Source organism: Schistocerca americana, chromosome 3, assembly GCF_021461395.2.
Source record: "Schistocerca americana isolate TAMUIC-IGC-003095 chromosome 3, iqSchAmer2.1, whole genome shotgun sequence".
Classification (NCBI taxonomy): domain Eukaryota; kingdom Metazoa; phylum Arthropoda; class Insecta; order Orthoptera; family Acrididae; genus Schistocerca; species Schistocerca americana.
The window spans coordinates 135,884,513-135,912,084 of NC_060121.1; the positions used below are offsets into that span (position 1 = coordinate 135,884,513).

Here is a 27,572-nt window from a genome sequence, read left to right on the forward strand (position 1 = left end):
TGGGAAAAGAAATGTCACCAATATATATCAGTATCTTTTGGGGAAAAAATGTGTATATTGATATTGTATCAACAGCCCTAGTGTAGGTTGCTGCCCTGTGAGAAGGAAATGGGGCTTGTTTCCCTGCACTAATCCTCTCCCCTCTGGTGGTCAAAACTACTTTTGCAGTCCACCACTACGTAGTATATGGTGCACTATAGCAATTGGGAAACAATTTTGTCACCTATTTCGATCACGCTGGAATTCTTCCCCTAAAAATTAAACAGCGTTTCTTTTGGTTCTACTTACAAGCTAAGTGGCTTGTCAGTTCTATCCACAGCAGCATTCTCAAGCATGGACCGCACAGCTATTAATTCCCACAAAAGATTGAAATTAATGTTCTGCAGGTTTTTTAATTACAGCCAAATGAAGAAAACAAAAGGCCATTTCAGAAAAAAAAGCTTTCGAAGTTTTCACAGTAGCAAATGTTCCATTCAAAAAGTTCACAATCAGCATCCTTTTTTTAAAAAGAAAGTTCAAAGCACTAAGGATTTGTCTTCACTCACATAACAATGATGACCTTTTACATTTGTGTGTCTAATCATAAAAGAGTCCACTGCTCGTGGTCTCGCGGTAATGTTCTTGCTTCCCAAGCATGGGGTCCCCGGTTCGAATCCTAGCGGGGTGTTGTTGTGTCCTCTTCATCATCATCATTCATCCCCATTTCGGTCGGAGGAAGGCAGTGGCAAACCACCTCCATTAAGACGTTGCCTAGTAAGGCGGCGCGGGTCTCCTGCATTGTTCCCCTACACTCTGTCAAGAAGCATGAGACTTCATTTCCATTCCAATCATAAAAGAAGAGAGAAAAATGAAAGATGTAAATTTTGTTCAAAAATAGATGCTACATGTTCTGGTTCCTAACAATAAATGTTCTTTTAGTGCTATGTGTTGTACTTCATTGATAGCCCTGCTTTCAGATTTTGACTTCATTGCCATTACAGTGTAACAATATCTTTTAAAACAGATTGCTTTTCACCCCACACAGGAGATGTTGAGAAGTGGACTGGCACATTTAAAAGTAGTTCAAACTTCATCAGATGTAGAAAAATGGACACACACACACACACACACACACACACACACACACATGGCTTTCTACTTTTAAATGTGCCTCTGTTACTCAACACCTCCTTGATGTGGTGAGTAGCAGTCTATCCTCACTACTTTCTGTTATCCTGAAAAAGCAATAACAGTAATTCATTGCAATTAGATGTTTTTAGTCTGTAAATTACTTCTTGTTGTTGTTGTTCGATGTGCAGTATTTACTGTTATAAAACACCTGAAACAAAGAATTCTGTTTTTGATTTGTATAGGAATACTCAACGCCTGTCGATATGTGGTCAGTGGGCTGTATATTTGGTGAATTCTTGTCAATGGAAGCACTTTTTCCAGGGAAGACTGAAGTAGATCAGTTAAACAGGATATTCAAGGTGATTACGTTTTTTTTAATTTTACTCTAATGTACTTGGTGAGAAATGTGGAAATTGCTGCTATCTATTTCAGAATATAAAACGAATGTATTTTGGGATATAATTGATTTTCAAGCAAGAAGCATTCTTGTTTACCATTCAGAAACTGGTTCAGCATGAAGATGTATTGCACCCATGCTCTTATAGGTAAATGATTTTCAGCTATATAGAAAAAAACAGAGCCTGAGGGGATCATATAATTGCCCTTTGTTATCCAATCAGCTCCCTAAATGTGATCACTAAAAGCTTATTAAGTGACTTTATTGGACAATCAGTCTGTTATTGGCTAATAAAATAAACCAGATGATGTGTAAAACCAAAGCATACGGGACTGAGAACACTATTGAAATACCAGTGTGCTGGGCCCTAGTGTTCAGTAAAAGTAAGAGGTGATCAAAGGCTGAAGACAAGGCATGGGAGCTGTTTCTCGACAAAGTGGTAGTGGTAAGATGTACGTGACAGGTCTTCAGTCTGCATCTATTGCAGGGATGCCTTGTCTCACCAGCCATTTATCATCGCCCACATACTCACAGTCCAGCCAAAATGGAGCACTTCTCGCCCAGGACTGGAGTCATTGAGTCACATTCGGTGCCGAGATTTTGACTATCTCCTATCCTGCCCTGTAATAGAAATATCCTACCCACTATCCTCCCACAGTGGTAATCTGCCACCGAGCCCACCTACACAATATCCTTGTACGTCCCTAATTCAACTCTGCTCACAACCCCTTGCTTCATATCCCTGCAATGGACCCAGATGCAAGACTTGCCCCATAAATCTTGCTACCACCACCTACTCCAGTCCTATCACTGGCATCTCCTACCCCACCAAAGGCAGGGGTATGTATGAAAGCAGCCATGTGATCTACCAACTTAGCTGCCAACACTATGCTGCGGATTCTTCCAACCAATACCAGCTTTTCTGAATTGCATAGCTGGGAACTCTCCCTACAGCTTCTGTGTTCCTGTAACCTCTTCAACCTCAACTTCTGCTGCTCCCTGTCCTCCACCTGCCTATCTGCTTCCTTGCTCCCATTACACAACACACGATTCCTGTCCCACCAGTGCACTTATAAGTTCTTTCCTCTCCTCTATTCCTAAATCTCCCCCCCCCCCCCCCCCCCTCCCCACCACCACTCGCCCAACACATTGCTCACATCAGATGCAGTTTCAGTCAGGCGAGGCAGTAGCCGTGTGTGTGTGTGTGTGTGTGTGTGTGTGTGTGTGCGTGTGTGCGTGCGTGTGTGTTTTACTTCTGAGGAAGGATCCGAAAGCTCAAATATTTCTAAGAGTCTTTTCATTGCTTGTGCCTGTGACTCAATGCCTCCTCTACATAGTCAGTAGCAATCTGTCCTTTCCGTGTTTTGTTATTCCATTTTGGACTTGCCATTGTTTATAATGATATTAATATTTTTCTGTACGTTTTACGAGGTCTGTTCAAAACATTTCGGAACATTCGTAATTTCACGCCGATGGTGTTTTGGAACGAAATGCCGTTGGCATCCCTGCACAAGCCTGTGTTTAATGTATAATTGCCGGAAGTTTCATGTTTTATGTTTGTTGGTTATTGTTCAGTGCTATTTTGAGTAGAACATTGTATTGCACAATTTGCGAATTTCAAGGTGGCAGTGTTAGCGGAGAAATGCGTCTACATTAAATTTCGCACGAAACTCAAGAAAACCTTTACGGAGACACACCAAATGATTCAGGAAGCCTACAGTGATGAGTGCTAAAGCTGTACTTGATGTTACAAATGGTTCACACAGCTTAAAAAAGGCGAATGGAAGTTGAAGATAATCCTCATTCAGGATGCCCTTCAACATCTACCGACGACGCTGATGCCAAGTGAAGACTGACTGGCTGAGAGATCGCAGAAGAACGTAACATTTCAGTTGAATCGTGTCATGAAATCCGTACAAAGCATCTTGGAATGCACCGTGTTGCTGCCAGATTTGTCCTATGGCTCATGAGCCAAGACCAGAAAGACCTTTGCCTCGTAATCCGTGAAGCGCTCTTGGATCACGCAAATGAGAATGAGGTGTTCCTTAGGAGAATAATAACTGGTGATGAGACGTGGGTCTATGGTTATGGTTATGAGACCAAGGTTTAGCCTTCACAGTGGGTTGGGAAAGGTTCTCCAAGACCAAAAGAAGCTCGTCAGGCCAGGTCAAACGTCAAAACCATGCTGATAGTTTTATTTGACTATGAGGGATTAGGTCGTCATGAATTCACTACCACACGGCCAAACTGTTAATCGATAGTACTATCAGGGCGTGTTTAGACACCTGTGAGAAAATGTGAGAAGGAAACAGCCTGAAATGTTGCGAGAAAATTCATGGTTCTTACATCATGATAATGCACCCCACATTCATCCCTGTTGGTGCGTGACTATTGCACCAAAAATGAAATCACTGTGCTGCCTCATCCTCTGTATTCTCCAGACCTGGCCCCTGCAGACCTTTTTTTTTTTTTTTTTTTATTTCCAAAGTTGAAAACTCTGTTGAAAGGACAAAGATTTGCAATTGTAGACAAAATAAAAGAAAATTCATAGATAATGCTTTGCGTGATCCAGAAGTGGAAATGGCATCAGGGGCAGTGTATCTATTATGGAGGAGAGTATTTGGAAGGAGACAATGCACAATAAGTAAAAGGTAAGTGCAGAAATATTTTATGGGCTAAATTCTTGGTCTTTTTTGAGCAGACCTTGTATTTTTAACACCGACAATATTTTCTCCTGTTGAGTTTCATAACTGTTAGTGGTCAGTCTTGTGGTGGCTGTCTATTGTGGGTGGTAATGCATTGATTATATTTTGGTTCCTTGACAATCAGTTGATTGCTGTGCACTCTGATTACCTCACTAAGTGGTGTATGGTACCAGTTGTATTAGAGCTATCATATTTGTTACATCTTGAGTCTTCACGTATGTGATTTCACTCCTCTTTTCAGAGATTTGGAGATGATTGTTCAGCAGCTGAAACTGCTTACCTAACAGCTTCGTTGTGATCCTATCTAGACAAATAAATTTATAGTGAACTATTGTCGATCGCAAGTATCTCTAACTGATTGTGTCAGACTCTCTTAATAAAATTAATATTCTGATAGTAACATTATTATTATTCCTTTCTAGGATCTGGGCACTCCGAATGAGAAAATTTGGCCTGGTTACAGTAAGCTTCCTGCTGTTCAGAAGATGACATTTGCTGAATATCCTGTAAATCAGTTGCGCAACAGGTTTGGTGCTATGATTACTGATGTTGGTATGGACCTTATGAACAGGTGCGTTCTTATTTGCAAGTTTTTGTCATCATTGTCTGGTTAATACTAAACTAGATGGCACTAGTGTTGACATTATTTATCATTATTAGATGCCAGGTGTGTTATTTTCCTACTTGGACCTACTAAAGTGATTGTTAGATGTGAAACAGTTTGTTAAAATCGGATTTTTTGGTATTTGACAACAAAGGGTCATCATTCAATACATTTATAAAACTTAAACCAAGTAACTTATGCAGTGAATGCTAGAAATTTTCAGTGTTTTCTTTTTTTCCATGTAGCAACAGTCTCTATTAAACTGCAAGATGCAAGAAATAATGTGTACTGCATTCACAAATACAAGCATTATGTAGCCCTTTGTTTGACAGTGATTAGTCCAGTGTACCAACCTTCATTAATTTCATCATGCTATTTCAAATTTTTTAATGAATTGCTTTGTTTTGTCCCATCCAAGCAAATACATCTTATAAATGTTACAGATTTTTCAGTCATTTTCGCTGTTGATACACTTTTCAAGTTTACTTTGGTTTTCTGCAATTTTCCTAACCTGTTTAAGGCAAGTGTTAGGTGGTTCTTTTGAATGGACATGCTCATTTCTTTGTCCATACTTTTTTGACAGTAGTTTGTGTTCTATCTATAGTGACCTCATTGTCAATGGGGCATTAACACCAATCTTCCTTCCTTCAAGTGGACCAAACAAGTCAGGTGTCATATATCTGTGTTCATTAACTCCAAATGTTCTATTTATATTCATTTTATTAGTCATTAGATCTATTATTAAATTGTCACTGATAGTAAAGATTTTTTTTCTTTAAGTAATTTGTTTGTATTATTGTTTATTCACTCAAATGTTCTTTTTCTTCCAATTTGTGCAACTACTTATTGATTGATAGGTATCTATCTTCACAGTGCAGAAAGCTTTCAGTTCATTCGAGGGGGGGGGGGGCAGGGGGGCTCCAAATTCATATTCTTAATGAAAAATACCTTGTTTCACAAAGCACCTAGCATCCCGCGCACTTTGGTCTAGCATCCCCATAGGATTTTGAACATTTTTTAACAAATTCTAAGTTGATTTCTGAATGAATCATAAGTTGATTTTTGAATGTGTGGATAGTGTACATGATGTCTCCGCCAGGGGAATCCCCGTCGCATCTAGAAATAAACTTTCCTGCAGACAAAAGGGGACGGGGCTACATGAACTAAGCGGAACAAAGCCGAACGGGTGAATGCCAGTCGCTGTTTATATGGTTGACTGGGATTGCATTGTTATAATTACGCGAAATCCATAGGTTGAGACTACCAGACAGGAAATAAACGAGTAACAGGAATAAGAGGCTAGAAAGATTTTGTATTATCTTCTCGGTGTATCCAAGAAAATGAAATTTTGACAGAAAAGATTTGGCTAGAAGTGTTCTTGTTCTTTCGGTTCCAAATAATCCCATCCAATATCAATTGCGAGTTTGTTTTAAAGAGGGACAGGGTGTCAAACCGGCCGACACAGGGTGTCAAACCAGCCGACTGGGAGCAGGAGAGGCACCACAGGACATTTTAATTTCCACTGTCTTGAATATAGTTTGATGACATCCATTACAAAATATTACACATTTGAATTCGACAGAGCGAAATACAGTAATGCGCAATAGAAAAATGTTGTGTGAAGAGGTGTGGCACTGCACTTTGACACACTAAAGACCAACTATCAAGTCTTACATTTCCTCAAACATGTGTGTTTTATGTATCGGACTGTTCAGAAAGATGTGCGCTGCAATTTGAACATTTTTTGAAAAGTCGATTTTTTAAACTTTTGGCATTCTATCTCAAACACTTTGGGCGGGGTACGCAAATATCGTAGGTGCGGGGCAAACACGCAGAGCAGTCAAAGTTGTTGTGGGGAGGTTGGTATTCTCCACGTGACCCGTGTTTACGTTTAGTGATTTTGCCATTTCCTCTTCGTTTACTACTCTCACGTCAAATGAAAACAAAATGTATTTCTGTGACTGGGAGCTATCAAGTGAAATAAAATACATTCACATAATTACGGAAGGCTACTATTTGTTATTAGTTTCAGACTATTTTATTTCTGCGTTTCTGACAGTCAAGCATTAATCGCATTGCAGAAAAATGAAGTTATTTTTGTCGGTTTGCTAAAGAAATTTGGCTTTTATTAATCTTTCCTGCTGAGCCAGTCAATTTATTTGAAATTAAGTGTTTAATTCCACATTATTGGCTGGCTTTAATTGTTGCTGAATTTCAAGCGCACGTTTACATCTTCTAGCACGTTTGGCATTATGTCATAATAAAGAACTAAATATGAGATAATACAGTGCTGGTACTCCAAAACAATTTACATCCAAATCTGGACACGCAAATGTGCACTTTAAGCCGAATTATGCATTTCAGTATGGTTCACAAAATTCGGATGCTCTTGGAGTATTCTCTTAAGTCTTGTTTCCTTTATGACATAATGTAAGATCTTTTAATGTTTTACACACACGAACAATCGGGCTTCCTGCATCATCGTAGCTGCGCAAGCGCAGTGACGCCTGTTTTCTGTCGCTCTCTGGCAACTGCTAAAACGAACCAATTTCCAACAGGTCACGAGAAAATATTGTGAATGATTGTTTGAAAAGCATTACTTTCAAAGTAAATTTCTTTTTACGCAAGATGATCTATGTGCGAGAAGGTACGATGCATTTCTTAAATCACAGAGCATTTTACTCTCATTTAAAAAACAACTCTTTGAGGACGACCATTTAAAATAATTTCGAGCCCAGAAGCTCAGACATTTATGTTGTTAAAAATTTTACTGGCACATTTGTGTAATGTCTCTTAAAATGTAGCACGCGCTAAAAAGATCAACATTATATGTGAAAGCTCAGCTTCTCTTGCAGCTTATTAATCTTCGAGACTAATATATGGAAGCTTTTCATTTCTTGTAGCAACACTGTGTATATTAATTTAAACCATTAACGTTTCCTATTTGTGTTCACGCTACTTAACAGTGATGATGTTCCTATTGGCTGACTACATCACGTGTCCTGTGCTCTGAATATCCGCTGTCGTCGGCTGGCGAGATCACGTGACATGAGCTATGACTGGTTTACAAAAGCGCATCGCAATCTCGATTTCAATGCTTCGGAAAGTAACATGCGGTGTTCGGTGGAATTCGAATTGATACTTTCGTAATGTGAAAATATGGTGTACATGTTGCTGCACATCAGACATATTTCCAAAATGTGTTTTTCCCCTGAATTTCGTTTCCTAAAGTGCCGGGAAATTCTATGCTGGTGTATAAAACCATAACCATTCAAAGGATTGATAAGTTTTACAGTTTCGAGGAATAGTATATGGTTACTTAACATGGAAAATGTGTATTTTCACACAGGAGAAAGTTTATTTTTTACCAGGAAAAATCAAGGAAATTTTTTTTCTTGTCCACACAGTCTCAGCATAGCATGCGTAGATGTTTTGAGTGGGCACTGTTTATCAGAGTACTGCACTGTGAAGTGGTAGCTTATGAACTGAGTGGCAAAGTGTTGCTACTGATTTTGATTAGAACTATAACATCCATCACTTAATCTCTTGTCATTTGATTATTTTTGTGGCTTTGCCTAGTTTGTGCAGTAATATGGGTATAAGTTGCTGTGCACAACCTGATATGAATTTGGGTAGTTTGTTTGAAGATATCCTTGTGACCTGCAGTTCACTGATGACATATAACTGTGTGTTGCAGCTATTTAACATCCATAATTTTGCCCAGAACCTCAGATGAATGAAAATATATAGTTTCTAGTTACCAGACTGCACACTGATACCATAGGTTAACTTGTTAACTACTTAAATTTATATTAAATTACAAAAACATCTCCTTCCCTATAATCTTCATGCATTGGTGATGTATCTGTCTCACTGCTCTTTACATTCAGTGTATTTCTTTTCTATGTAAATGTACTTGATGCTTCCAGTTAAAGCTTTTCACCTGATGCCTCTTGTCCTCATTCAGTGCATCCAGAAGCCATGTTTCTTGTTTCTCACTTGATTGTGTATCATTGTACTTTAATTATTTCTGTTTTAGCTACCATTTTAAGCTAATCTATTCTCTGTCTTATTGTTAGTGTCAACTTCCATATGCTTCTCTACTTCAAGCCAGTATTAAAATGCAAATATCAATGAACTGATAATGTAATTCCTTGCTGTACAGCTTATTCACAAAGTGGAATGGAGTTTATAGTCGTACAGTTTATCTTATAATTGAGAGTTTAAATATTTGAAACACTGATATATTAATAACACAATGGTTGTGTTACAGGTTTTTAACATATGACCCAGCACAACGCATCACCGCCGAAGCAGCCTTAAACCATGATTACTTTAAGGAGGCACCTTTACCTATTGACCCTGCTATGTTTCCAACATGGCCAGCAAAGAGTGAGCTTGGACATCGCAAAGCAGCTGCTGCTTCTCCTAAACCACCACCTGGTGGTCATGAATATAAGCAACTAGTACGTTATGTTAAATTGAGATGATACATAAATTAATTGAAAGTGCTCTATCTGCATTGAAGCAGCTCGGAATACATTTTGTAAATGTTTTTTCCTGTAGCTGTCATCTTGATTTAGCTCTTAAAACTTTTGCTATAAAAGATGGGTCAAGATTGCCATTAATGATGTATTCAGGATTAAATGAATTTTTAGTTTTGCAAAGAGTAGCAACAAAACAAATATACCTTCTGATAACTATTAATATAGTCACATTTTTTGTTCATCAGTGTACGTGCATTTCTTCTGCCACCGCACATTTTCTTGATGTGTGAAATATAAATTAAGAGTGGAAACAGCGATTTGAGAGATAACCTAATACAAAATTCCAAGAAAAAAAAATATTTTTGCATGTGACCTTTGTCTGTTCCCCAAACCACTCTGTAGGTTTTGTTTTTATTTTTCATCAGAGAAAGGCATATTAGTCAGTGTATAAACATGCAAATTTGCATGCACGTGCACACACATCCTGCTAACTTTCATAATTATTTCACTTCTTTACCACATAATTCATAAATGCTTTACGCTATGGAAAGTGTTTTAGTAAGTATGAACATACCTCACTCAGCAAGATACTTACAATTTAGACCATCTTAATGTTTCCCCCTGACAGTTTTTAAAATGTTATTCACTGACAAAATTTTCAGGCATAAAAATAAATCAACAACCGACTGTTAACAAAAAACTGCAGAATAGCACATAAAATGCTGAAAAATGTAAGAGTAAAGCAAAAGTAAATTATAAGTGCCTTGCATGAGAGAATTTCCATAGCAATAATTTTTGTTAAGCGCATATATGAAAACAGGAAGAGTACCCAAAAATTTATTACTCTCTCCTAAGTTAAATCATTTATTGGCAGTTACAGACCTTTCATTGTAGCTTTGCGTGCTATGCCCTTGAGTTCAGTGTTCACGTAGAATCTTGCGCTTCTCATTTTATAGTACTAATTATTAGTATCGCCATTCAGCCATGTCTAAAAGTCACCAGTGCTAGTGTTTGTTTTCTTGTTTATTTTAATAGTTTTAGTACTGTAGATTTATGCTGCCAGGAGCACCACAGTCAGGTAACTTGAACATTGTAACGATAGAAAACAGAGCTCCTTTTTGTCTTTTTTCTTGTTCTTCCACTTGCATTTTAATAGTAGGATGGACAGGGAGGGTGTGTGGATGCAGGAGCTGGCTGCAATTCACAAACAACTGAAGCCACTGTTAGCCACCTGCAGTTGGCTTCTTTGGGGTGTGGGTATGATGGAGAAACTGGTATGTTGCATGAGATACCTCAAGTTTCACTTGTTTGGTCCAGAGGCTTAATTGCTAGGCACCTTTTTATACACTCACCTCAGACAGGTTATAAAGTGTTTGCATTGCTCAAAGCAAAGAGATTCAATGTAGGGACTGCCTGTCTGGTGTCACCCATTCACTCTGTGAATGAACAAGTGGCTGCCCATTCAGCAGAATACAAGCAGGTACAAGGGAGGGCAGGTTTGCTAGTTATGGGAGCTCCAATGTTGGGCGTATTATGGAATCCTTTAAGAAAGTAGCATTCAGGGCCATAATAAGAATTTTAGTTAAAATCTGCACCCCTTTGGCTGGTAATTCAACCTGCCTTTGTCTGAGGCACTTTGCCTCTGCACTGTCATTCTCCTCTTACTATTAATTATGTTATCCAGTTTTATTAAACATACGAATAGTTTAAGTAATACTTAAGACTTTAAATAAAGTTTATTGATTTAATTTTAGAAAGTGATATGGAGAACAACATGTAATTTCAATTATTGAGAAAGGTATATGAGAGGGTATGGACATAACAGAGGATGAACTAAAGGAGACAGACAAAACAACTAATGTGGATGGGAGAGTTGGAAGCAGGGCTTAGTGGTCATATCTCAGTCAGACTGAGGATGTTTTTAGTAGGGACCAGCTTAGGAGTACCCTAATTAAGTTAATAACAATGTACCTATCTGTATATTTATTTTTACAAATTTTGGCTCCCAAGAGAAATTTCAGCCATTCTGCTGCCAGATTCTGCTCTGTTGACTAAGGAGTTTGCTGATCACTCGCCTAGATGAACTCGGGTTAATCACTGCATGGTTTTACCAGCTAACCGATTCCACTAGAATAGTTGTAGAATAATTCAAAGAGCATCTACTCTCAGTTGCATGGAATCAACCTGATCGTGCAGTTTTAAGATTTCAATTTAACAATATCAATGCATGAAGCATAAACAGCTTCCATTAACATACTTTAGCGAAAGATCGTGCTGAGAACCCAAGAAAATGATCCCATGTCAAATCATGAAGCAGATTGAAGGCTCCTCTTCCGATCACTAGTGACACGTCCGCTCTGATAACAGAAGTGATCAATAGGAAAGCTGAAGTTTTAAATTTTGCATTAAAAAAAAAAAAATCATTCACTTAAGAGGATTGTACAGATATACCATTTGCTTGATGTTGCACAGGAAGACATAGAATTAGACATCCCTGATGGTGACAGGCAGTGCTGTTTTTCTGGGGGAACGCGCACCCCTAAACTTTTTCATCAACAAAGTAATTTTTTTACGATGTTGAGGACTTTGAAGAGTGCCAAAGAATTATTTCACGGATGTAAATTTTTTATTTCATTTTTTCGTGCTGGTAATTGCAATACAAACGAGACCAGTGCAGTTTCTGGTGGGAAAAGCGATGTAATTGACTGTTTCAAGCATTTCGAAGCTGCGGCAACCGTCCTCAACAACTGAATCGCTGGCAGTCAGTTTGACAAGCATGTAGTGCCCTCGCCCGCTAATAGTGGGCGATGGTAGTGCTAAATGGATATGCGTACGCTCAATCGCCGAGCTACCGATAGATGTCTCTACAGTCCTGCTACCATGATCCTTCGCAGTTCATTGCCACTTCATTTTGTTGTTCTTTCTTTGTTTGCATTTGATGTTCTGTTCTTGTCGGTCGTGCGAAATTTTACAGTGTGTCCTGTCTTTCGTTGTAACTTGTAAGTTAAGTTGGAGGTGAGAGATGAGCAGAAAACTAACAAACTATTTTGCTACTTGTTCTTTTAGAGGTGTTTTATGGGTTAAAATATATGTTCGGTAATATTTCCTTGTATTGTTATGTATGTCGGAGGATTGATTGGACTCACCTGTTTCATTGGAGGTGTATTATAGATCAACAGAAGTGTAAGATACCATTTTCTTTTATTGTTCAGGGGTTGATAGGAATGACATGCTTCATTTGATGTGATGTAAACTAAAGTGTTTGATACCACATTCTCTTGTATGTTTCGTTGTTTTTCGGTATCACCTGCTTCATTTGAGCTGTAGTAACGTCAACTGAAGAGTTCGATACCCTTTTTAAGTTCGGCATGTTGATGACGTCATGGCTAAAAGCAGACGGGTGGTATCCCAGGCTTCAGTTATAAGTAATTTTCGCTGCATTATATCCAGTGTCAGAGTACCGTCAAAATTTTTTTTTTTTTTTTTTTTTTTTTTTTTTAGAAAAAAAAGCATTGGTGACAGGCAACTGATAAAGTGTTGAAAACAAATAAGCCACCATCAATTCTGGATGGGATCCACTTCGATTTTACAGAGAGTACTCTTTGCAGTTGGCCCCTTGCATGTATCACAAATTTCTTGTGCAGCACAAATTCCCAAGTGACTGAAAACAATTGTTGGTGAGTCCTATATATAATAAGTGTGAAAGAACAAACCCATAAAATTTGTAGAATTCTTGAGAGTATTACAAGACTAAATATAATAAATTTCCCTGAAATAGAAAAGCTTTTGTCCATAAATTAACATGGATTTAGACAGCTACACTTTTATGAACTCAGCTTACCCTGTTCTGCACAGTATCCTGTGAACCATGGATGAAAGGCAGCAGACAGATTGCAGATTTCCAGAAAGCTTTTTATACAATGCCCCACTGCTGACTGTTAAATGAAGATCCCATCATAAGGAATAGGCTCCTCAATATCCGAATGGCTCAGAGACTTCTTAAATAATAGAATCAGTATGTTATCCTTTGCAACATTGCATTTGGAGCATTTGAAGCAATTCAGAGGCATGCTGCTAGTTTCGTTACTGGCGAACATGCAGGTATTACAGAGAGGTTTTGTGAACTCAAAGGGGAAGCCCTGGAGGGGGAATCCCTGGAGGGAAGATGTTATAAAACACTCAAATTAAGAGTTCCAGCATTTGTGTCTGTATGCAGAACGATTCTACTGCCATCAGTGTACATTTAGTATAAGGAGCGTGAAGACAAGATAAAACATGGGATCATGTGGAGGCACAGAGTGCTCTATTTGTGAGTGGAATAGGAAGTGGAATGACTAGTAGTAGTACATGGCACCCATCACCATGCACCATATGGTGGCTTGTGGAGTGGGTGTGTAGATATGGTGTGACATATTTTAGGGAAACTAATGCTGTCTGTCCACATCTGTAATGTGTAAAAAATAGGTTATTCTGCAATCAGACACTGTTTCATTTTCCAAACGTTTTATAATCTATTACACAGCTAAAAGCTCTGTTCATATTTAAATCCTTATTGCAGGGAGTCTGTTGATCTTAAATGTTAATCAGTTTACAGTGTGCTTGACAGTAAACTGCTGTATTTGCATGAATGAAATTTGAGAATTAGCAAATGTTTCAGTATGTCTTCCTTTCCTTTCCTTTTTGTCCCCCCTCCCCCCCCCCCCCCCCCTCTACATATTCCCCATAGGTTCAATTGTTATGCAGTTCTATTGGTAACCAGTGATGCTTTTCAAATACTCAGCAGGTAGAAATGGAATAGTGCCAGTAAGTGTTTACGTAAGGTTTTCTAGCACTTCATTGTCTCAGCTGCAAACCTTTCTTCACAAACCTACTTTCTGTTGTAAAGCACTAACGTATTAATACACTTAGTAGGTTCAGATCGTGATAACTTATAATAATACTGTAAAGTAGGCCATGAAGTCAGCAGTTTTTATGAAATGTCATAAAATGTGGTATTTTCCCCATGCCCATGGTAAAAGGTAAATTTGAATGCAGCGGTTACTAATTTTGATAACTGAGTTCTGTAATGTTGAAACTGTATCTTGAATTTTCTGTCATGGCTGAGGTTCATGCCTGACAGACAAATGACCATTCAGTTTTCATGTAAAATAAAGTCCTACATTGATATCACACGAAAATACCCTACTGTCCACAAATTCCTTTCGAGTAACAGTTCCACATCTCTGTCTATACTCTGCAAACCACTGTGAAGTGCGTGGCACAGGATACTTCCTATTATACCAGCTACTAGGGCTTCTTCCCATTCCACTTACACATGGGACACTGACTGCTTCAAACATCACTGTGCACTGTGGACCTAGTGTAATCTTGTCGTAACGATTTCTACGGAAATGATACATAGGGGCTTATAGTATGTTCCTAGGTTCCTCACTTACAGTTGGTTCTTGAAATTTTGTTAGCAGGCTTTCACAGGATAGTTTTCAAGTGTCCGCCATTCAGTTTTTTCAGCATCTCTAGGATGATCTCTTGTGGATTACAAATACATGTGACCATCGTTTCCCCTGGTCAGCCCTGTATGGTACAGGCCTCACTCACTTGAACAATATTCTGGAATGAATAACACAATGTTTTATAAGCAGTCTCTTTACTGATATTGTAATCAAAGGGTACTACATTTGCGCCACTTTAAAAACTTATCAAGATTTGACTGGTATCTCTTTTCCCCAGACAGTACTTCATTATAGATAACTGGAACATCAGTGAAAAGTCAAGTTACTATCCATATTGTCTGCAACATCATGCAGCATGAGCAGCAAGAGTCCAACACACTTCCCTTGGGCACACCTATACCTAAGTTACTTCTACTTCTTCTGACAATCTACCATCCAAGATAATGTGCTGCAGCTTCCTACAAAAATCCTCAGTTCAGTCACAAATTTCACTTGATACCACATACAAGTGTACTTTGGATCATACGTAGGGATCTGGTACTGAGTCAAATGCTTTTTGGACGTTGAGAAGTACTGCATATGCCTGACTGCTTTCATCCACAGCTTTCATTATGTCATGTAAGAAAAATACAATTCAGAATCCATGTGCCGGTGGGTATGGAGATCATTCTGTTCAAAGTGTCTTGAGTGTTCAGAATATGTTCTAAGATTCTACAACAAATTGATGTCAGTGATACAGGATGGTAGTTTTGTGGATCACTTCTGCTACTCTTCTTGTAGATGGATTTCTTCAAACTGTGGGCACAGTTTTATGTTCAGGATATTTATGATACATTACGTTCCAAAAGGGGCTAGCTCAGCTTCAAATTTGGTGTAGAATCCAGCAGGGATTACATCAGACACGGGAGCTTTGTTCAGTTATATAATGGTATCAGCTGTTTACCTAAACTACAGACACTAGTGCCAATAAAATGTGGTGCAAAAATTAAATTTAGGGCCAGCCATTGTGGCCGAGCGGTTCTAGACACTTCAGTCTGGAACCTAGCGACCGCTACGGTTGCAGGTTCGAATCCTGCCTCGGGCATGGATGTATGTGATGTCCTTATGTTAGTTAGGTTTAAGTAGTTCTAACAAGGGAAACTCCCCATCGCACCCCCTCTCAGATTTAGTTATAAGTTGGCACAGTGGATAGGCCTTGAAAAACTGAACACAGATCAATCAAGAAAACAGGAAAAAGTTGTGTGGGACTATGAAAAAAATAAGCAAAATATACAAACTGAGTAGTCCATGCGCAATATATGCAACATCAAGGAAAGTGTGAGCTGAGGAGCGCCGTGGTCCCGTGGTTAGCGTGAGCAGCTGCGGAATGAGAGGTCTTTGGTTCAAGTCTTCCCTAGAGTAAAAAGTTTACTTTCTTTATTTTCGCAAAGTTATGATCTGTCCGTTCGTTCATTGACGTCTCTGCTCACTGTAATAAGTTTAGTGTCTGTGTTCTGTGACCACACCGCAAAACTGTGCGATTAGTAGACGAAAGAACGTGCCTCTCCAATGGGAACCGAAAACATTTGATCGCAAGGTCATAGGTCAACCGATTCCTCCACAGGAAAGCACGTCTGATATTTTCTATACGACACTGGTGACGGCATGTGCATCACATGACAGGAATATGTTGTCGACCCACCTAACTTGTACAATTGACGAATGGTAAAAAGATATTTCTACCTTGCCTGATTTAGGTTTTCATGTGGATGTGGTAATCACTCCCAAAAAAGTGATGAAAACATAAGGATTTGTCACATAAATAAAAAATTGAACTTTCCATTCGAGGGAAGACTTGAATCAAGGACCTCTCGTTCCGCAGCTGTGCACGCTAACCACGGGACCACGCCGCTCCTGAGCTCACACTATCCTTGATGTTGCCTATCTTGCACATGGACTACTCAGTTTGTATATTTTGCTTATTTTCTTCATAGTTCCACACAACTTCTTCTTGTTTTCTCGATTGATCTGTGTTCATTTTTTCAAGGCCTATCCACTGCGCCAACTTATAACTAAATCTGAGGGGGGTGTGATGGAGAGGTTCCCTTGTAAGTTCTAGGGGACTACCTCAGATGTTAAGTCCCATAATGCTGAGTGCCATTTGAACCATTAAATTTGGGCAGTAGCTCTGGCTAATCTTTTGTAAAGGAATATTTGAAAATGTTTGACAGCATTTCTGATTTTGCTTTACCATTCTCAATTTCAGCTCCAGAGTCATCCATAAATGTTTGAACACTAACTCTGGTGCTACAACAGCTCTTATATGTGACCAGAATTTCTTTGCATTTGTAAGAGATCTGCCAAGCATATCCTTTTACAGCAGTCATTCAAGGCACAACAGATTGCCCTCATGACAGACACACACATTTCATTCAAAATCTGTCTGTAACCTATTTTTTGTTTTACACCTATTATGCTGTAACCGAGCGGGTGACACAGTGGTTAGCACACTGGACTCACATTCAGAAGGATGGCAGCAAACCCGCATGCCACCATCCTGATTTAGGTTTTCCGTGATTTCCCTAAATCGCTTAAGGCAAATGCCAGGATGGTTCTGTTGAAACACAGCCACTTTCTTTCTCCATTCTTCCCTAATCTGAACTTATGCTCAGTCTCTAATGATCTCACTGTCAATGGGTAATCTCCTCCTCCTACTATGTAGTAATCTTTAGTTTCTTCAGAAGTTTGTTTACATCTACATTGACATGGATATTCTGCAAATCAGATTTAAGCGCCTGGCAGAGGGTTCACCCATGGAACCACCTTCACAATTCTCTGTTATTCCAATCTCGTATACTGCATGGAAAGAACAAACACCTGTATATTTCCATACAAGCTCTGGTTTCCCTTATTTTATCATGGTGATTGTTTTCCCCTATATTGGTGTCAACAAAATATTTTCACATTCAGAGGAGAGAGTTGGTGATTGGAATTTTGTGAGAAGATTCCACCACAACGATAAACGCCTTTGTTTTAATGATGTCCACCCCAAATCCTGTATCATCTCAGACACATTCTCTCCCCTGTTTCACAATAATACAAAAGTGCTGCCCTTCTATGAACTTTTTCAGTGTACTCCATCAATACTATCTGGTAAGGATCCCACACCGCGCAGCAGTATTGTAGAAGGGGGCAGAGAAGCATAGTGCAGGCAGTCTGCTTAGTAGGTCTGTTACGTTTTCTAAGTGTCCTGCCATAAAACACAGTCTTTGGTTAGCCTTCCCCACAACATTTTCTGTGTGGTCCTTCCAATTTAAGTTGTTCATAATTGTAATTCCTAGGTGTTTAGTTGAATTTAGGGCCATTAGATTTGATTGATTTATCATGTAACTGAAGTTTAAACGATTCCTTTTAGCACTCATGTGGATGACCTCACACTTTTCGTTATTTAGGGTCAGTTGCCAATTTTCGCACCATACAGATATCTTTTCTAAATCGTTTTGCAATTTGTTTTGATCTTCTGATGACTTTCTTAGTCAATAAACAACAGCATCATCTGCAAACAACCTCAGACAGCTGCTCAGTTTGTCTCCCAAATCGTGTATATAGATGAGGAACAACAAAGGGCCTATAACACTTCTTTGGGAATGCCAGAAATACTTCTGTTTTACACGATAACTTTCCATCAATTACTACGAACTGTGATCTCTGACGGGAAATCACAAATCCAGTCACATAACTGAGATGATATTCCATAAGCACGCAATTTCACTACAAGTCACTTGTGTGTTACAGTGTCAAAAGCCTTCTGGAAATCCAGAAATACAGACCCAATCTGAAATCACTTGTCAATAGCACAACACTTCGTGCAAGTAAAGAGCTAGTTGTGTTTCATAGGAACAACGTTTTCTAAATCCATGTTGACTGTGTGTTAATTGACTGTTTTCTTCGAGGTAATTCATAAGGTTTGAACACAATATATGTTCCAAAATCCTGCTGCGTATCGACGTTAGTGATGTGGGTCAGTAATTTAGTGGATTACTCCTGTTACCTTTCTTGAATATTGGTGTGACCTGTGAAACTTTCCAGTCTTTGGGTGCGGATCTTTCCTTGAGCGAACGATTGTATATGATTGTTAAGTAGGAGCTATTATATCAGCATACTCTGAAAGGGACCTAATTGGTACACAGTCTGGACCAGAAGACTTGAGCTTTTATTAAGTGATTTAAGTTGCTTCACTACTCGAGGGTGTGTACCTCTAAATTACTCTTGCTGGCAGCTGTTCTAGATTCGATTTCTTGAATATTTACTTCTTCTTTTGTGAAGGCATTTCAGAGGCTGTGTTTAGTATCTCTGTTTTGCAGCACTGTCACTGATAGTATTTCCTAAGCTATCGTGCAGAGAAGGCATTGATTGTGTCTTACTGCTAGCATACTTCACATACAACCAGAATCTCTTTGGATTTTCTGCCAAGTTTCGAGACGAAGTTTCATTGTGGAAACTATTATACTCGTCTCGCATTGAAGTCTGCACTAATTTTCGAGCTTCTGTGAAAGATCAGCAATCTTGGGGATTTTGTGTCTGTTTAAATTTGGCATGTTTGTTTCGTTCTTTCTGCAAGTGTTCTGACCCATTTTGTGTACCAAGGAGGATCAGCCCCATCTTTAGTTAATTTATTTGGAATAAATCTCTCAATTGCTGCCAACACTATATCTTTGAATTCAAGCCACATCTGGCCTACACTTACATTGTTAATTTGGAAGGAGTAGAGATTGCCTCTCAGGAAGGCATCAAGTGAATTTTTATCTGCTTTTTTGAATAAGTATATTTTTCATTTATTTTTGGAGGATTTGGGGGTTACAATATTCAATCTCACTACGACAACCCTGTGTTCACTATCCCTGTATCTGTTTTGATGCTCACTATTAACTCAGGATTATTTGTTGCTAAGAGGTAAAGTGTGTTTTCAGAACCATTTGCTATTCACAAGGGCTCATGGACAAACTGCTCGAAATAATTTTCAGAGAATGTGTTTAGCACCAGACAGTGACTGTATATTACAGAGGGTTCTTCTCATCACGAACTGATCTAGGCACATAGGTGTATAGTGGAAGGTCAATTAGTCTTGTAATTTTGAGCCATAGTTCTTCTGCAAGCTTCTGTTCCGAGTTAAATCTGCCTCATGGTCACTGATATCAGTTTCTACATTGTTGTCATTAGATCCAATTATTTCCATAATGAGTGGGCTTCTGAACTATTTGTCCTATGTAGATCTCAGAAAGGGATTTATTTTTGTTACGCAGAATGTTTTGTCAAGCCTACTACTTCAAAAACTGCAATTATCTGAACTGATTGTTGGATGTATGGATACTAACCAACTGTTTTGGTAAACAGATACCCCAGAAAATTATTTTGGAGAGATCTTCAATATGGTGCATCAATTAAACTACGTTATTTTCGTAGTATGAAGTATAGATACAAGTGCCATCATATATGGCACTTCAGGTTTTCATGCACCTGAATCAACATGTTGTCTGCTTGCTTTGCTTCTATTAACCAGTCAAACAGTGGGACGACACTAGAGATCAAACTGAACAACAAACTTCATTTCGCAAAATAGCAAAAATAATATTCTCAGTGTTCTGTTTTACTGCATTTGCATGAATTCAATCAAGTCGTCATCATGTTTGTGAAGCTTTAGTGCTGTAGTTGGTGTTATTTACAATTGCATACTATGGAAAATATGCTGTCCAGTTGATGCACTGCAGTAGAAATCTTTTCAAAATGTGTTGCTTTTGGTAGAATTTGCCTTAAAGTGCCCCAAAATATGTTGTTATCTCTGTTTCAAGTTTGACTTGATGGATTTATTACTCTGGGAAAAGGAACATATAATGATGAAACTAAACAGTGATATGCCCCTCCAGATGAAGCTGTCAACACTTACAGCCACTGATCCATGCAAGTCTCTGTTAACTGCTATAGGGTCTAGGTTCTTGTTTCAACCCCCAGGATGATGATGATGATGATTGACTGTTAATGATGTGGCAAGTTAGTAGCAATATTGGCATTGTCAAACGTCTGCTTTCATCCTGGATGGACTTTGTCTTCCATCGTCAAATTTAGACCCCAAGAGGCTCTTTTCGCACTATAATGAAATGTTGACAGATCAGCAACAAAATGCCTCACAAGAGGACTTGAAGTTTGTAAAACTTTTTGGTCACAGAATTATTATGCCTGTCAATTATATTTGACAGGTTTAAGGTAAACATTTCATTTTCCATTAATTAAATAAAGATGATGACAGTGCAAATAAATATTTTCAACATAATACTGAAAAACAATGAAATAAAACAAAAATAAGAACATGTTTAAAATATAAACTGTCAGAAGAAAAAGCACAATTGGTCATAAAACAGTACTATATTTATTGTCCTTAGCTATAGCTTGAGGTGTAAAATATAGTCTTACAAATGTCTTCATTGCTCTTAAGCTGCATTTCCCCATGAGAAGAAAATGTATAATTTACAGCAAGCAGCTTGCACAAGTTACTTCTATTGCATTTTCCATCATAAATTTTCATCTGATGGCATATAATAGCACCTTTCTTCACCTGCTTACAATGCCATGTATTATTAATGCCACACAACATAATAATTATTTTGTCTTCTTCACTAGACAAAGCGCACTACATAACCAGAAAAGTTTGCTGGCAGTTTCAGGATTGCAGACCATGCCTCACATAGATTTATGTGAACATTTATCCATCTTAGTGACTGTTCTGTTCCTGTAAAACTGTTCAGATATTAATAATTTGAGTTAGTTAGTGCATATGTTCCTGCTAGAGAGCCATACCAACAGCTGAAACTAATAATATGGAATAAAGTTTAGCAAGATTTAGAGACACTCAGTTTCCATTTTTTAGTTTGTTATTAACTGTTAATTTTTGTTTTTTACTCTTGCATTAGTGCCTTCATTCTTAGTCTTTTTGGCTTTTTTTCTTCTTTTACAGTATCTTCATTCTTTCACTATTTCTTTTTCCTGTCTTTAGCCCACTTTGTGCCAGTTTTCTTTTCACTCTTGCCTTGAAACACCTCCAGTTTGTAAACATTTTCCCTAAAATTTTATTTCAGTGTTATATAATTTTTGTTTCTAGTATATACATATTTTTTAAAAATACTGAATTCCAAGATCACTGTATTTTGGGTTAGTGACTTTAAGTATAATTCAATTGTTTCAGGGAGATGATGAAGAAGTCCCTGCTGGTGGGTTTCACATGGGTGTTGTTGAGAAAGGACGTGTTGCAGTTGGAGCTGGCTTCAGCCTGAAATTCTGAATTACTGGAAACACAGAATTTACCTTTGTGTTTTCACGAAGGTTATTTGATTCTGTGCATCATTGATTAAGGTTAACATTGTCGTGAAATTAGTGTGATGGCGGTATCAGTGGAACTTAATTTATGCTGAACTTAGGTAATTCCGATAAACAGTTTTACATATTTTTTTACCGTGTAATTATAAATAACTATTTTGCTTGGTTTTAATACTCTACAGAAAACTTTTTTCTTTGTTAAAATGTTCTTTCAGTATTTAAAATTTTCATGTACATGTGAACCTTCCTGTTATGTCTTATTTTTTGCTGTCTAGACCCTCTGTTTTATTACATTTGTATGTGGTAGTCACTATTAAAATGTTTTTGTGTATTCTCTTACAAATCCAGCAAGAAATTTGTAATTCTGTTATGAGACATTACTTATAGATGTTGCTGTTTAAAATCTGACAATCCTCACTATTTTCCCACATTTGCAACAGCAAAACCAGTAATATACATTTTTTATTGATTCCTGTAAAAAAGTACATTTAAATTTTCAGTCATTTTTTCAGCTGGATGGTTAGCACAAAGGAGATCAATTAGCCAAACTGAAGACTGAAGCAAATATTTGGACATTTCTTGAGTATTCTTCTTGCTGTAACACAATCATAATGAAGTGGTTTAAAATGTTATATGATGTGCTGCTGCCACATGGTCCTTCATAAATTTGGGGAGAAACAACTGAATGCAAATCTGATTCAGCAAACGTACTTAAAGAAAAAACTGTTGTTAGTAACTGACATGGAAAACCATATGAAACTATTGTGCGTCTATCTCATCCTCGTCAAAATCTTCTGCATTCTTAAATACAAGTAGTAAAAGAAAAAAATGCTGAATGTGTTCAGAGAGCAGAAAAAGTCATAAACCAGAGAATCATGAGCAAATATCCCCACATCTTTCTTCTTATTTGTATTTTTTAGAACAACCTTTTTGTCTCTGTGCTCATAAGGCTAGTCTTTTTACGTTTCAACCAAACTCATGCTAACAGTGTGTGCCTATTAACATTGGAAAAACAAAAAGAAAGCAAATATATTGACTGCTGTATTTAGTATGCTCTGCAACCTATTGGGAGCCGTTTACATTTATGTAATTTGAGAATAAAAGTTGATGGAATAGTTTGAAAGGTGTGTTGTTACATATAATTTTTTATATTTGATATTTTCTCTCAAATAGCAATGACTGAAAATAGGATAGTGTGACTAAGTAAGGGATTGGAAAATTAGTGCTCTGCAGATTCATGTATTAATGGAACACTGAATGTTTTGTCCCATTTATGCAGCTTGTGGTAGAACTGATTTTCATTTATTTCATATTAGTTGTAGAATTCTTTTCCCTTAATTTTCAAAATGTGTCACGTTAAAAATTATATGCATTTGTTCAATGTCACACTCTTGATATTAAAAGAAGTATTGGGTATTGATATTCCAAAACTAGCAATGGGACTTCAGTTTTTCTCTGCTTCTTGGAATTTTGGCAGCAAGTTTTGCCTGCCTTTCAGCTCACCATTTTGCAACCCATAATTTCAATTCCCTCTTTTGGTACGTCAAAGATTCAATTGTGTTTTTAGAAACATTTATTCACTCTCCAGTTATTGCCCAGCTGCTCCTGCAGATGAGGTGTTCTAACCATTAGCATTCTTTGTATGTAGTTGGTTTATAGTTGTATTCCTTAGAAGCATATTTTGAGAGATGGCAAATCCCATCACTGATTTAGGTTTTTCTGGCATGATTGTTTGTTCTTTCTTCTAAGATTTCCACCAAACTACACCCAATCGTGCTCTTAATGGTGACACATGAATTAGATGTCTCACTGTTAAAATCATTTTGGCTGTTGTGAAAGGAGGACTAATACTGGTTATGATGCTCTGCTGATATCATCTAGAAACCTCTGAAAAATTCTGTGTAAAACTATGAAAACACAGGAGAGATGTTTCTTTGCCTCACATGCAGATACTGAGAAAATGTATGTTTCATGTTGGGGAGTAATGACAGCCATGTTGTGTGAAAATAGAGGACCATGCAAATCAAATGACATTTTGATATTAGACCAAGAAGAAAGAAAAAGTAGTATAAACATGATTGTTAGCAGCTGATAACTGACACAAATATTTCACTGTTATCTGATTACATATTGAAAACATTCTAAACTGGTTAAAATAAATAATTTGAGCTCATGAAAAATCACACATTCTATGTTTTAATGTGAGAGAGAAGTTAGATAAATGCAGACCTAATTTTTTTCCAGTCTTCAAAGAAAAAGATATGAAAATATGGTATTTCTCCTTACGCAAATCTCTGCCCCAGTGCCTCATTTTCTGGAATAATTTTCTTTCTCAAAATTCCAAACTTTGTTTCTTTGCAGTGCAGATTAAAGAGTTAGTTTTATTTATGTCTATGAATTCCTTTTTCAAATAGTATTTTTCCATTTCAGTCTTGACACAAATATTTAATCAAGACCAGAACTGCATTCCATGTTTCAGTTGTATTTTGAATGTGATATTTTTTCATTATTTTGGCTTAGTTCCATTATCAAGGGCTTCTGAAACACAGTTACATCAATTTATTACATATAAATTGCCACAGCAGAAACTTATTTTGGAAATTACACAGATTGTAATGGCTGATAGCAGGAGAAACTGCTTAATGTTATTTTGCAATGTGTGGTGAGTTGTAGTCAGTATGTGGTGTTTGTGGTTCTCCTTCATGTCTGGTATTTCAGGAATTGAGTGACTTGTTTCAATGCTTCATATTTCAAAAATATTTTATTCAGGAAGTGATAATTCTATAACTGTACCAATATTGGCAGTGAGACTTTGTTGCCACAGAAAAAGTCTTGTCGTGAAATTTATTATTGATTATTTACATATAAGGAACTCTGTGTAAACTTTGATGAGTAAGGACGTAGTGACAGAAATATAGTTCCTATTACAAAGTATCTTGTGTCTATTTTTATCAGCTATGTATAGCACTATCAGTTATCTGTCATTGCAAAAATTGCTTGTTAATGTGTCATACTCTAGGGAAAAATTGCAAGCAGTACATAACAGGTTTGTAGTAAAACAATGATCTCTTTGTGTTGTTACAGAATTTTCTGAAAAAATTGTTATAATGATTCTTTGTGACATATTATCGAAATATGTATCTGTTGTAAATAAAGTCCTAGTTTATAATAATCTTTTCTCGTACTTTCTTCACCTTCTTCCTTTTCCATGTAATTTATGTCCAGCAGAGACAACATTTTGTACAATATTTATGCATACAATACATTATATAAAATGACAATGGTTAAGATGATTTTTCTCAACAATAGTGTGAAAAGTTTGTATTTAGGCTTTACTACCAGCTGTTTGATATCGAGTCTCTAGAAGAAAAAGGCAAACACAATGAAAGCTGTGTGTACATAGTCTAGATCAGTGGTTGTCAAACTGCAGCCCAAATCAAGTATTTTTGTGGACTGTGGTTTAATCCAATTTCATAGTAATATGTATCTAGCAACTAACAGCCAAATGCAAAAACTTCCACTAATGTAAAGAGCTTGTTAATCCTTTCCAGACCCTCTGGCTAAAACTGTGTACATTAATGTTTGCTATGAATTAGCTGCAACAGAAATATTTTTCCTCAATGGAAACCTCATGTACACATTTGTGGATGTTCATATAAGTCTTGCATCTAAAGTCATTTTAAAAAATCACCTAAGAACAAGCATAACAAAAAATTTTCTTTCCTCCAGAGAAAATTTCCAGTCTGAAAGGGTTGAGTGTAATTTTTCTGCTCAATAACACACACAAATGCTTAGAGACCGTAATATTTTAATATGTGCTTAATTTTAATTGACACTGGTGCAACTGAATGTCAGCTAAATAAAACTGGCTGCTTACCTCTGATGTATAAATAGCATGGGCACTGCAGGATTAGAGTACAGACTGCTCAGTGACACGAGTTACTTGTAGTGATAAACTGCTGAGGTGTAAATTTCAAATGGAATTAATATGGAGTCAGAAAAACTGCACAATAGAGACACACATCTTCAAATGTGGTACTTACTGTGACAAACTGCAATGAGTGCAGTGTGGCATAGTGGTTAGCGTCAGTGCTCGCATGCTGTGAGTTGCCAGTTCTAATCTGACTACCGGCAAATGCTTGTTGTTTAGCATTTATCATTTCTGGAATGCTCTTGAAGTATCATATGTTTGATTTTCTGGATATTCAATGTTTGTATAAACAGTTGCACTCTCCATCCGGGAAGTCAGTTCTGTTTGGATGTACGCTGGTGTTAGTAATAAACATGCTTTCATCTATAGCTGCTTGACTACTCTGCAGTTGACATGTATGTTACTGGCAGAGGGTTCACTGAACCACTTCTACCACTTTCACACTATTTGTGTGTGTGTGTGTGTGTGTGTGTGTGTGTGTGTGTGTGTGTGTGTGGTCTGAGGTTTTCGGGCGCTAAACAGTATGGTCATCAGTGCCAAAATGCATAGAAACAGGAACACATGCGTCCACACTCTTAACAGTGTGCGACAAAAACAAATTCTTAAATGATGACTAACTGACAACCTCAGGTGCCGACAGGTGTTGTTGATACACCTCGATGTGGAAAGCTGAAAATCAGTGCCCCGACCGGGACTCGAACCTGGGATCTCCTGCTTAACATGGCAGACACTCTATCCATCTGAGCCACCGAGGACACAGATGAATAGCGCGACTGCAGGGACTTGTCCCTTGCACGCTTTCTGTGAGACTCACATTCCCAACTGTCCACAATTCTACATATGTATTGTACCTTATAGACATTTGCCCATCCACTCATTACTTGCACATGCTTTGGCGATTCCCGTAAGAGTTTGGGCAACCTGTGCGCATTCGCACAGACGAAGGTCAATGGCTGGGTAGCCTTTAACTATATATACGAAAACAGTAACTTGTTCTCGAAAGAACAGTTACTGTTGATGACCGTGCAGCTTGTAGAATGGTGGACAGTTGAGAATGTGAGTCTCACGGGAAGCGTGCAAGGGATAAGTCCCTGTAGTCGCGCTATTCATCTGTGTCCTCGGTGGCTCAGATGGATAGAGCGTCTGCCATGTAAGCAGGAGATCCCGGGTTCGAGTCTAGGTCGGGGCACACATTTTCAGCTGTCCACATCGAGGTGGATCAACACCACCTGCCGGCAGCTGAGGTTGTCAGTTAGTCATCATTTATTCCAGGGAAAAGCTGCACGGTCATCAACAGTAACTGTTCTTTCGAGAACAAGTTACTGTCTTCGTATAAATACTTAAATCATTCTGTGCGAGCTCTGATTTCTCTTATTTTATGACAATGATCATTTTTTCCCTTTTGTAGGTGGGCGCCAACAAAATATTTTTACATTTGGAGGATAATGTTGGTGACTGAAATTTTGTGAAAAGACCTGCTGCAATGAAAAATACTCGTTTTAATGATTCCACTCCAACTCACGTATCGCATCTGTGACACT

The 27,572-nt window shown here is 37.8% G+C and overlaps 1 protein-coding gene across 6 annotated transcripts in view; it reads left to right on the top strand.

The window, feature by feature from the left end:
* The window catches only part of LOC124605471 (cyclin-dependent kinase 11B), a 99,318-nt gene extending 74,063 nt beyond the window's left edge, over positions 1–25,255 (top strand). For 5 of the 6 annotated variants that reach the window (XM_047137173.1, XM_047137174.1, XM_047137175.1 and 2 more), the window contains 4 exons: positions 1,353–1,469; positions 4,635–4,783; positions 9,090–9,282; positions 21,970–25,255. In XM_047137173.1, coding sequence (XP_046993129.1) covers positions 1,353–1,469; positions 4,635–4,783; positions 9,090–9,282; positions 21,970–22,065 — 555 coding nt within the window. In that variant the 3' untranslated portion in view covers positions 22,066–25,255. The remainder of the gene's footprint in view (positions 1–1,352; positions 1,470–4,634; positions 4,784–9,089; positions 9,283–21,969) is intronic. The other variant, XR_006978647.1, reaches the window with a different exon arrangement.
* The last annotated feature ends 2,317 nt before the right edge of the window (positions 25,256–27,572 follow it).